The following is a 12,437-nucleotide window of genomic DNA, read 5'->3' on the forward strand; positions in this document are numbered from 1 at the left end:
CAATCCGAAATAAATGGGAAACGAGTGAAGCTCAGCGCTGGAAAAGAGGATTGAATTTGTCTGATTGTATCGAATTCAAGTAGAGCCAGATTGAAAACCTCAATAACCCGTAAGATCTCTATTCCCAAGGGGAATCGATTTGTCAGACAGAGTATATAAACGGGATTAAAAATTAAAAGCACGGGGATCCAGACACACATATGCGGTTCAGACAATCGCAATTCCCGCGGCTTGTTTGTTGCAGAAAAGTAAAAAATCCGACTAGGAGAAACCTTGCATTTATGATATCTGCACATCAACTGGTTCGACAGGACGGTTCAAACTTCGAGTGCGTCCTGCGATTACGCTGTGGCCACACAAAACAAAATTAGCAGTGGGTTGTCGGTGAAATTCAACAAGTGAATAAGACTATCTGTTTACGGCGTTTAGAAGCACCAAGAACTATGGGGGATGATGTTACAGCTTTAATTCGTGGCCGACCAGAAAATGCTGCGGTTACCATAGCTTCAGCGGGACACAGATTATCTAAGAGTATGTACAATTAAAAGATCACGCTAGCTGGATGTCCCGAGGGACTTCGAGGAGCGGTTTATTCAAATGACCGAATAGAACGCTATATTTGATAGCTACGATCGAACCTCTTAGAGGTGTTTGATGTGCATTAACCGGTTGCAAATCAATGCTAAGGTTTCTATGATTACTTTCCGTATGAAGCACTACCGTCAGCAACATACCATCTATCCTGATCTACTCTGGCATTTCTCTTGTTCGGGTTTTTCCTATGAAGAGCATCAACTACGTATGCTTCAAATTTCGTCCACGGTGACCTATACTTGTTGGAAAACTAATGGCATCATTCAGAGAAACTGGACTTGCGGTTCACTCATAATGGACGCGCTTTCGAAAATCTATTCAAATAAGGTCAAAAACATCTTGTCCCGTGCGCACCACCCCAAATGCAAACTACCGGTAAGTGGACCCACTTTTTCCGCTCATACTGAGTCAGTATAGTTTAGTGCCAGATACTAAAAGTGAGAAATAGGTATTTTGTGTGCACATTGTTATTAAGAGTTACCATACATGCACATTCTGACGGTATTATTGTTACAATTGCCAGGTGTCAGAGGGTACACGTAGCATTTTAGCAAATAAAATGAATGGGCCGTGCGTCAACTTCCAGCCAAATCTAACAGACCAAAAACCCTGGCTCTATCAGCTTGGTTACAAGACTAACCGAAAAACACAGCAGCTGTACTGCGAGCCAGTGATAGTGAATGAACAGGAGGCGCACTGATCATTAAAGTGCATTTCCGACCTTGGATAAAATAATGTACAGCCGACGTTAAGTGATTAGTTGGCATCATTCCTAGGGTAGGTCTAAATACTCGAGCGCCGTTGGTCGGCGCTGGCTAGTTGTCAGGGCGTCCAATCAGCGGCCGGCTTTTCTGGCTCGGAGATCCAAAGGCGATCGAAGCAGAGTTGGCAGTTCCCCGTAAGCCCCGGACATTCCAAGTATCTTAGCTTCCTGATAGTACCCTTGTGGTGTTTCCTTCAATTAAACGATCCGTCCAGTCCAATCCCATGGAAGTTGGTGCGAAAATGACTCTATTTCAGGAACTATCATCAAATAAGGACTGCGTGCCGCGAACAAAGATCAACTATCGAGTGGAAACTGGTATTGTTACGTCATTTACTCTCTTGCGCATGACTGATTGGTGAACAAATCTGATTCAGAAGCCTGACAGTCTTAACATACTAGTGCCACCCGGATCAGGTCGTTATCTGCATGGTGTTTTCTGAGCCTTTCGGTTGAATTGGACAGCCTGCTAGGGTTCCTATTTAGTCAATGCAAAGCAATAGATGGGATTCACAACGGAAAGTGACAACCACTCTAATTCAACAGTCCGGAGGACTGGTTGTAAATATTATTCATCCTCCTAGTTACTTCTGTTGCCTCAAAAGCTCTCTCTGCGTGCTTTGTCTCCATAAATAGCTACATTGAGAGAGCTACATCACCGACTAGTTCCAAGGGAACCATGTCGTACAGGATTCTCCAATTTCCTATGCTGCATTCATGTGTTCCACGTTTCAGGTCAGTATGTGGAGAAAATTTTATAAGATAGGAATGAAAAGCATTCCTGTTAAGTATGGTTTTGACGCAGCACGAAAGCAATAAATGTGGCCCTCATAGGTGCATTCCGATTGAACAACCGTTTCCGTTTTGTATAAACACCGAATCCTCTTTATGGAGGAGTGCTCAAGAGAGAGAAGGATTTCCTTCACTTTTGATCCTCCACAGTTGAATATCTTTTAAAGGAAACGTTCTGTAGGGTAGGGATTCCGACCAAAAGGCATTTAGTGCTTACTGTGAAATATTCTGGTGATCAAAATGGACCATAACAGCGGACCCGTAACAGCGTTGTCCGACTGATCAGAAAACTCTAGAGACAGCAACGGACACCGAATGAGCACGACAAGTGTATTCAGTCCGGTTATTCCGGATCAAACCAACTCAGCACCAATCAACAGTAATTTACATTAAACTGATTTCCCTTGTCGATATCGGATTCCTGTCTCGTTGGAAAAACTGTAGAATAACAAGGAATCCAGATTTTACGTCCTTTGAAGCAACATATGCAGCATTAACCTTTTTCTTTTCAGTTACTTCTGTTTAACCACAAACAGCATTGGCCGAGTAGGGAATAATGAACGCTAACTAGCAGAAAAGACGGGATATAAGGCGGTCGCCGTTCAACGCCACGCGCATGGCGTGACATCAGCAGCCAGTTAGGTACTAGATGTGCGTTTGGAAAGGACCATCAAAAACTGGCTTGCGGACGACGACGGCCCTGAAAAAACCAACAGCAGGGATGGAGCGGACCGGCTCAACCGGAATCTCACTAGCGCAACAGGAGTCATTGCAACCTGCCCGCAAATAATTCGTTTTGGTGAACATACTCAAAAAGGAACTATTGAGACAAGGTCGATAAAATTCAGTGAATGAATAATCAAGTACACTAACATGGATATATTGCCGAATGTTTCAGATTCACCCACGGTATTAAGTGTCATTGAGAGAGAATTCATCATAATTCCTTTAGACTTTATCGAAATGGCAATCACTGTAGTTGTGTGCTGTTTTCCTCCTGTCTACAGGCTCAGGGTCATATAGGAAATGACATTATAATGGATTAATCCATTGAGCTGGCTATGTACCACTCACCAGCTTTCTACCACTTGCAGACTCCAGGGCAGATTTTCAAGCCAAGACTTCAGAGCATCAGTGAAATTCCCATAAGCTTATGCAAATGTGAATTCAACAACCACAATCAGCCACCGCAAAGACCAAATAATCAAACAAAATGAGTTGTTATTATGTACATTCGGTAACCAGACTGGGAAGTAATACACCAGTAAAAGTAAGGGGGTAGATCAGGGATAAAATAAGGATAACAAAGAGACCGTTATCCAAACAAATCCCCAACAGTGGGCAACGGATCAAGGCCAGCAGTCATATCTGGCAATAAATTCAGGTCAGGTAGACTGGACATATGCTTTGACAGTTCTTGCTTCAGCGCTAGGCCGTGCGCACATTTTTCCTTGAGCTCCTGTAATTGGTAATGAAGAGGGAAGATAATATTATACGACAAGCCAACTGATAAAGCTAAGTGAGTAGGGACAAAAGAGCATATCTCTGTTTTCGCCTAGGGTGGACTACTCAAACGGTCGTTGAAAATTCAAGACAGCGCATCACCGGTTTCGCCCAAGGGTTGGAATTGATTAGATGTTCCGAAACGCTCGATGAGACGTTCTTGTTTTTCACCGCTATTCACACGTTCTGAGCAACAGCAGGCTTCACCCCTGTTAACAGTAAGGGAAATATTCAACCGTTTGACACGTTTCTACTACTAGTTGTAGCACCTTTGGTTTCAGTCACACTTCACTACGAAATAGTTTAGTGATCCCCAAAAAGTACTGGAAGCTTTCCGAAGTGGTCAGTAACATAGTTACAGCAAGTTCGCGAGCGTCGTCGAGTGGATAAGACTATAGACGATGATCCAGGTCCGATGGGCACAGCCAAATATGCTGCCGACCCTAATGCTGACATAAGAGGGGAATTTCTTAATATGTAGCACAACTATCGTTGAAAAATTGTTCATTGCCCCAAACTAGTTCTCTGCAAAAAATGTCATATTGTCTATGGTTTGGTCTCGCATAAAAATAGCGACGATGGTAGAGACATGAGTTCATTCAAATCTACTCTCACTGTGAAAATGAAATCGAACCTTCTGCTCTCGCTAGTGCAGGTCAGTGTTTAATATCGTAAACCCACAGTGCTGCGGTTTGACACTAAGTAGGTACATTCCTAACAGGTGTGTTGACCTTCAGGTGCAAACAAGATCTACGCGACCTAGTTAGCACAGACTGGTGAAGTTACAGCGTCTTACAACATCACACGAGTCAAGGGGAAATAAACATGACACTTCAGGTTTATGGGCTCGAAACAGAGTGCAGAAATGGTGCGTTGTACCCTTACTCTTAATTCTGCTTCAAAATCCTTGATGCGGATCTTCAGCTGGGCATGGTAGGCACGCAAGCTTAGACTCAACTTTTGTCGCTGGGACGATTCTTCCTCCAAAAGTTCGTTGTATTTATTCAGCTGGGTGGCACAATTGGCAATACGGCTGATTAACTCGTGCCTTTCGGATTCAGAAGCTAAGAAATGAGAAGTAGTAGATGGCATGAAAATGTAACAACCCCGGCCGAAATCGATTGAAAAACCATCCAAGGAGTTTTTAAGTAGAGTTTACAAGGAGACAAAAATGCGGAGCACAACGCACTACAAATCGGAAACCGACTAAGCAAGAATGAAAAACAACCATCATGGCACAAATCAAATGCAAAGAATACAGATCACAATGCAAAACAGTTCAATTCGTTTTGAGAAATTTATTTTCGTGTGGCTAACCACATTAGCAGCTATCAGATACATAAACCCAAGCAGGTGCGAAGGAAGTACCTAAACAACGGTGCACTGATTTCTCTTCGATCGATGGCGAAACGTTTTCAAGCTAATTCTCAAGCGCAGCGAACAAACCAACAGCCTCCTCACCAATAACCAGCCAGGTTATCCAATGAACAAGTTGTTGATGAATAAGCTGATTAGAGAGAGAACACTCATGGAAGCAACAGAAATCGTAGCCTCGTGCCAGGAATTTTCTGTGAGTGAAATTCAGTATTTCTGACCAAAAGTTTGTTCTCCATTGCTCTATGTTACCGCCACTTGAGAACATCGTCAGCTTTGTTTGCATTATTTAACTCTCCGGAGTGATTCACTGAGACGAACGATATCGTAGTGCTGTGGTTCTGTTCTGGTAGTTCCACTTAGTCTTCGTTATTCGTATCATCCTCGGATTCCTCACTGTATCCTTCAGGCCTAAAATACGCTTAGGTTAACTTGTGGTTGACTGGTTTCTGAAGTGTTGCATCAACTCAGACGTTCAATCGCGACCTACGCGTGCAGTGACAGTTAACCGAACAGAAAATTTAATGGAAAAATGTAGCTCAGTGCTGGGTGCGACCTATCGCCGCGACACAATAAGACTTGGTCAGACACGAACATATTTTTCATTCGATGGCTTTCGCTTGAGTACAGACCTAGGTGATGAACAGTTGAGATTGTAGCTGTAAACTTTGGATGACGAAGAAATTGCAAAATATGCACAAACTGTATTAGCTGATTTTCGACGGACATTTTCCTCTGTTGTGACGCCAGTCGGGACTGAAGGAATAGTTTTTTGTCTGAGGATTTTCCTCAAAAGTAGTCCCCTATAAAGGGACTCAGTTTACATCGAACAGCCAAGTTTCCCGAGGATTATCGGAAAGATTGAGGAGCTAGAAATTAAAAAACACGAGAAAAAAAGTTACTTGAGCAGACGTTCTAAGAAAGTCGTGGTTTTGTCCTGTACCAAACACAGCCAAGTTAGTGAATAAAGACCGCCGAAAAAACTGCTGTCATACCGTTTGTAATTATCTCTACTGCTTTGTTGGCGTCCGATACTTCAGGTGGGAACTGGGCAATCGCTCGCCGGGTCGCGGCATCTCCCGATGCTGTGGGTTGCTGCAACTTTTCTAGCATTTCCAAAAGTTCTGATGTCTGAAATGAGACGAATATATGGAACAAACTCAGAGCAACTGTGGAGTAAGAAGCCAAAACAGGAGTCAAGGCAACACCAGCATTTACTGACCTGCATGCAGCAGAGCCGCGAACAAGGAGAAAGAGGAAACCGTAACCAAATCAAAGAGAAAAAAGGGCAAGTAAACAAATAGACTAAACGGAAGTGAATCCGCCCATTTCTGCCTTTCTTTCTTCAAAAAGATCTACATCTTCAGAATTGCCCTGGTTATACACCAGTGGAACACTTGAGTTCAACAAAGCTGTTGCTGTTCGAAACAAAAATGAATCACCCCGAATATACACATACTTAGCCGACCAGCAGCAACGGTACGGCATAACAGGGGCCTGTGAAGTAAACAGAGAGAACGAAAGCTCCAAACTCTGACAGTCAGCAATGAGTTCCCGCATGGAAATAAGTGTAAATCTATAGGTGTAAAGAAGTAGTTAACCTTACCTGGGGAGGTGTGATAGCTTCCGTTTGTAACTCTCGAGCCAACTCCTCTCGAAAGGCTGATATAGAAGTGCGCGTAGAATCCGCACTCAAACCTGTTGGACTAAAGCTCACAATTGACAATGACTGTGGCGCGAAAGACATAGTGGACTTTGTTCCTTTGTGACGCTTACTATGTGAACCCGGAGTTGGTATTTTGGCGGGAGCAGGGACGGTGTCCCCAAAAGCCGTAAGGACGGTTGTGAACGAGAAGGCGAATGGAGACGCTGCGATGATATTTCGTTTCTAGAAAGCGTGGGACAGAAGGAAAACAAATAAAATGAGCTGTTTCTGTGTACAGATCAGAGCTAAGAAAATCGGTTGGCAATCATGGCATACGGAGTGTCCCGGTAGATGCAACAGTAACCATGGAAAACTTGTAGGATAAGGATTGCAATATACACGGACCGATGCTAATGATTTATTATATAGAGATTATGATATTCTGACCAAAACACCGAAATTAATAAAACCCAGAGCATTTGAGGAAAACCGTGTGTGCTGTGACTAGATGCCGCAGAAAAACCTAAAAACCTACCTAGGTGCAGTTCCACGTAATGACAGAAACTAAACTTATAAGCAAGCCAGTCAATGCAGTCTATTTTTCTTCGAGAAGACGAAAAAAGAAACCTAACAAAGTCAACGTACGCGGTCACAAACTTAGGAAATTGTCCAACCTTGAATAACGAACGAAAGCCACTTCAGTTTACTGCAGACCACTTCAACATGCACATACCAAGAGGTTGAGATAAAACCAAGAAAGCGTCTGTCAAGATAAGGTTTGAGAATAATTCGGTAGTCAGCAGCAATGTTCTGCATACTGTCATGCACGGTGATACCCAGAACCACAAATGCTGGAAGGAATACCCGGGTAGTTTTGCACACCCTGATTAAGAGAACGCAAAGAGGACCTGTTCTTGGGGCTAGGGGTGGTGCTGTGGTGAGCCACCAGAGGCATTTTCGTGTTGACAAATAATAGTTGTTTGGAAAATCAACCTTCACCATCCGTGTATGAAGGTGCCGGAGTATACCGATGTCGTAGAGTCAAGATAACAGCGGAAAACGTCGCGTTCATGCAACAGTATACCTCCATAAGGTAACCTGGATGGGAAATGAATGCAGTGGGACCGAACTGGAGAGAGTATCTTCCAGGTAGATGATTTATGCGACCTACCTCCACCACTCGGAAGTTCGACTTCTGGAGCATACATAAATTAAACAGAAGGGACCGGCATAGTTCTCAGAGTGACTGGGGATGACATAACAGGACAATTGTTATTGGGTTTAGTGAGCACTCGTCTTTGGTGGATACCACCATAACGAGCAAGGAGACAAAGGACGGGTTTCTGGAAAATATATACACAGAAAAGCGTCAATTTAACTCCCCAAAGGTGCGTTTGCACCGGACCTACCACCACCGGTCAACTTCAGGGCCAGGCACATCTCGCGGTACACTCTGTTTCCCATGGTAATTTCCATACGCATGCATCCAAAATACCCAATCCCCATTTTAATAAACCTTGGTAGATAGTTGACGTCTACTTATTTTCTTTTGCTCTTACAGTGCTTCAATTCTGGTGAAGAGGGACTAAGTAGATTTTTCGAAAGTACTCAGTTAAACCGACTTCAGTCAGTCAGAATACCACTACTAAGCTATCGAAGCCTGAAGAGAACCAGTCCACGAAAAGTACAGAATCCAGCCAACAACCGTCGGACCTTAATCCCTGACCCACCTCGCGCTCGTATAAAATACATGTACGAGTATGACTCACAACTTCCTCGTTGGCACCCGGAGTATCTGCTTCGGCCACCGCTCGTTGGCAGATGAAACGGAGCTGACGTAAAAAACTCCTTGAATAGATGTGACGCGAAGCCCACACGATCAACAGGTGAGCAACCGCTGCCCGGACTGAATGCCGTTGAACTCTACGGGGCAGAAACAAATGTGAAAAAACGTTAAGGTATAAAGGTAAAGTTATCACCTCAAGTGAGCAGCGTGCCTTCATGAATAAGAACCGTGGTCTGCACAAAACGTCAATAATCAAACGTTTGCATCCCCAAAAGCATGTGATATGCGAGTAATTTAACTAGTCCAATGATTTACCTTTCTATGAAGATAGAGAAACCTGCTGGGAAAATCCGCAGGTCACCAATAAAGACTTTTAATCTGTCACTGGACTGTCATGCACGGTGATACCCAGAACCACAAATGCTGGAAGGAATACCCGGGTAGTTTTGCACACCCTGATTAAGAGAACGCAAAGAGGACCTGTTCTTGGGGCTAGGGGTGGTGCTGTGGTGAGCCACCAGAGGCATTTTCGTGTTGACAAATAATAGTTGTTTGGAAAATCAACCTTCACCATCCGTGTATGAAGGTGCCGGAGTATACCGATGTCGTAGAGTCAAGATAACAGCGGAAAACGTCGCGTTCATGCAACAGTATACCTCCATAAGGTAACCTGGATGGGAAATGAATGCAGTGGGACCGAACTGGAGAGAGTATCTTCCAGGTAGATGATTTATGCGACCTACCTCCACCACTCGGAAGTTCGACTTCTGGAGCATACATAAATTAAACAGAAGGGACCGGCATAGTTCTCAGAGTGACTGGGGATGACATAACAGGACAATTGTTATTGGGTTTAGTGAGCACTCGTCTTTGGTGGATACCACCATAACGAGCAAGGAGACAAAGGACGGGTTTCTGGAAAATATATACACAGAAAAGCGTCAATTTAACTCCCCAAAGGTGCGTTTGCACCGGACCTACCACCACCGGTCAACTTCAGGGCCAGGCACATCTCGCGGTACACTCTGTTTCCCATGGTAATTTCCATACGCATGCATCCAAAATACCCAATCCCCATTTTAATAAACCTTGGTAGATAGTTGACGTCTACTTATTTTCTTTTGCTCTTACAGTGCTTCAATTCTGGTGAAGAGGGACTAAGTAGATTTTTCGAAAGTACTCAGTTAAACCGACTTCAGTCAGTCAGAATACCACTACTAAGCTATCGAAGCCTGAAGAGAACCAGTCCACGAAAAGTACAGAATCCAGCCAACAACCGTCGGACCTTAATCCCTGACCCACCTCGCGCTCGTATAAAATACATGTACGAGTATGACTCACAACTTCCTCGTTGGCACCCGGAGTATCTGCTTCGGCCACCGCTCGTTGGCAGATGAAACGGAGCTGACGTAAAAAACTCCTTGAATAGATGTGACGCGAAGCCCACACGATCAACAGGTGAGCAACCGCTGCCCGGACTGAATGCCGTTGAACTCTACGGGGCAGAAACAAATGTGAAAAAACGTTAAGGTATAAAGGTAAAGTTATCACCTCAAGTGAGCAGCGTGCCTTCATGAATAAGAACCGTGGTCTGCACAAAACGTCAATAATCAAACGTTTGCATCCCCAAAAGCATGTGATATGCGAGTAATTTAACTAGTCCAATGATTTACCTTTCTATGAAGATAGAGAAACCTGCTGGGAAAATCCGCAGGTCACCAATAAAGACTTTTAATCTGTCACTGGGTAAGAAATTGAGAAGGGAAATAACACTCGATTTGCACGCAGTTGACGTTGCAATCAAGGACCCGTAGATCCAATAGAGTGATTCCTCCAAATAAGCGACCTGAATTCTCTGTTGCCGTTCGTTCCTTGCATACTAGACGAACGGTAATTTCGGGCCGCCGAGAAGTAAACAATTTCACCAATCCAAAGAGTGATTATCTTAAGAAGGAGCCAGTGTATCTGGGAGATGTCGTTCTTAATTATGCTACTCAACAGCAACCAACCCTAAGCACTGACTGGCTCCGACCATCCAGCCAGGATAACATCCTATCCAAAACAAAAGGGGGCATCCAATTATTTCGTAACAACGGTAAACGCAGATCTCCCCGACCGTCACTAGTTCAACAAATCCTCTACAAACATTGAAACTAAAAGTGGCAATAATGTTCACTCGGAAAAAAACATCCAGCTGCAACAAGGTCTAGGGCGCCCAGTTCCCTGAAGCAAATATTTCAGTTGGTGTAGGGGATTTTCACCATTTTGTTCCGTGGGGATAGTTGTTCACCAAAAGTGGTCCTTATTCATAGATGTCCTTGTGGAGGGCCAGATTTTTTCACAAACAGAGCATTAGCCTTCGTCTCGCATTATTTGTCTTTGAAATTCCATTGGTCTATTTTGTAAATACCAGACAATATTGTTCCCAGCACACATCTAAAGAAATATGACCATTCCCCAGAATAACTCCCAGCGATATAGCGCCATATAGCGTTTCAAATGATTCACTACCCTCAGTGATACACTAAGGAAGAGCTGTCGCGAGGTAGTCAGAGCTAGAAAAAGAAAATTCCATACCGGCTGAATTCGAGCATATGTTCTAAACGTGTCCGAGAATCTAACCAGGGTATAACTCAATTGTCCTGCCTTTAGAAGACACTCGTTGTTTGTATTAAGGTTAAATAATCGGTTTGTAGAGCCAGTGGGCTAAACGAACACAACTGACTGTCGTACGAAGTAAAAGTAGTCGAAGCACCAAACTACACGTCATACAACACATTACCTGTGATTTAATGGAGCATGCTAGTCATGCACACTGCCGAGAAATTTATCAAATGGACGTCTTCCTAAATCAGGGTGTTACCCTTGAGAATGATCAGTAGACCGAGCACAACTAACGTTAAAAATGCACAGAAATAACCCACCCAGTTAGAGTGTAATATGTCCCTGCTGTTCGTGAAGAAATAACCGGTCAGAGCAGTGCAAACACTGCAGAAACAACCCAATGTCCATCCACAGTAACTTATGCCAAGTAAAGAATCGATGATACTGTTAGGTCAAGACACAGACAGAGTGATGTGTTAGGTGAGACTTGAAACAGACTCTTAGGACTATCAGCATCTCTGTTATCCAAATCGGACATCGCTATGGCCTGTCATCCCACTTGCTAGGGACAAACAAAAGTTTCACAAAGCCCCGCAAAGTCAAAAATCATTAGTTTAACAAATATGCAAGTGTTACCGACTTTGGGTATGGGAATATATTGCTGACCACTTTTTGTTAATCATCAGGAAATATCACACTGAAAACAGGCTCACTTGGCTGTTTCCTTAAAAGCGGTAGGTAAAACGGGTTCGAAAAGCTTCCCAAACTGAGGGGCAGTTGTAATACCACTCTGAATTACGTCATTGGCCAAGTGGAGAAACGCAATCTTCTTCTTCGGTGGCGCTATCACGATGCTGACATTAGAAACACAAAGATAGTTGCTCACCTTTTCTGAATTCCTTAAACCATAACTTGACAAGTTCTTTTGCCATGTCCTTTGAACTCAAAAACCATTTCGAAGTGGTTTCCACTGACTGCTGTGAATTGTCTAATTGCTGGAGCCGTCTAACGGCTTCCTCTTCGGAATAACTCATTGGACAATTGCAAGGAAATCTATATAAACTGATGCTGGAACAAGAGAATATGAGTGAAATTTAACCAACTGTCACTCAAAATCATACAGAATCCCATGATAGATCCATGGCGTTTACTATAGGTGTTCAAGAAGCGTCGACATGGATTGCACGAGCAACAGCGTCAAAACCAAGAAGATAAACCGTTAAGGCGCCCACTAAGACAAACATACTCTAAGTCTGAATAGACGAACTGAATTTGGTGAGATCACGACATGGGAGGCAATAAGAGAATTTCAGTGGAGTTTAGCCCTGGCGACCAGGAAATCACCGGGAATTCTACAGAGCAGGCCACCTCCACAA

The 12,437-nt window shown here is 43.7% G+C and overlaps 1 protein-coding gene across 1 annotated transcript; it reads right to left on the reverse strand.

The window, feature by feature from the left end:
* Window positions 1–3,363: 3,363 nt before the first annotated feature.
* On the reverse strand, window positions 3,364–12,180 carry T265_05761 (hypothetical protein; the record flags this gene model as incomplete). Its single annotated transcript, XM_009170841.1, has 6 exons — window positions 3,364–3,608; window positions 4,538–4,716; window positions 6,022–6,157; window positions 6,633–6,914; window positions 8,441–8,594; window positions 11,775–12,180. The coding sequence occupies 4 exons, from the start codon at window positions 6,771–6,773 to the stop codon at window positions 3,465–3,467; spliced, it is 600 nt and encodes a 199-aa protein (XP_009169105.1).
* Window positions 12,181–12,437: the final 257 nt, after the last annotated feature.

The sequence above is a fragment of the Opisthorchis viverrini genome (genome assembly GCF_000715545.1).
Source record: "Opisthorchis viverrini unplaced genomic scaffold opera_v5_106, whole genome shotgun sequence".
Taxonomy (NCBI): Eukaryota; Metazoa; Platyhelminthes; class Trematoda; order Opisthorchiida; family Opisthorchiidae; genus Opisthorchis; species Opisthorchis viverrini.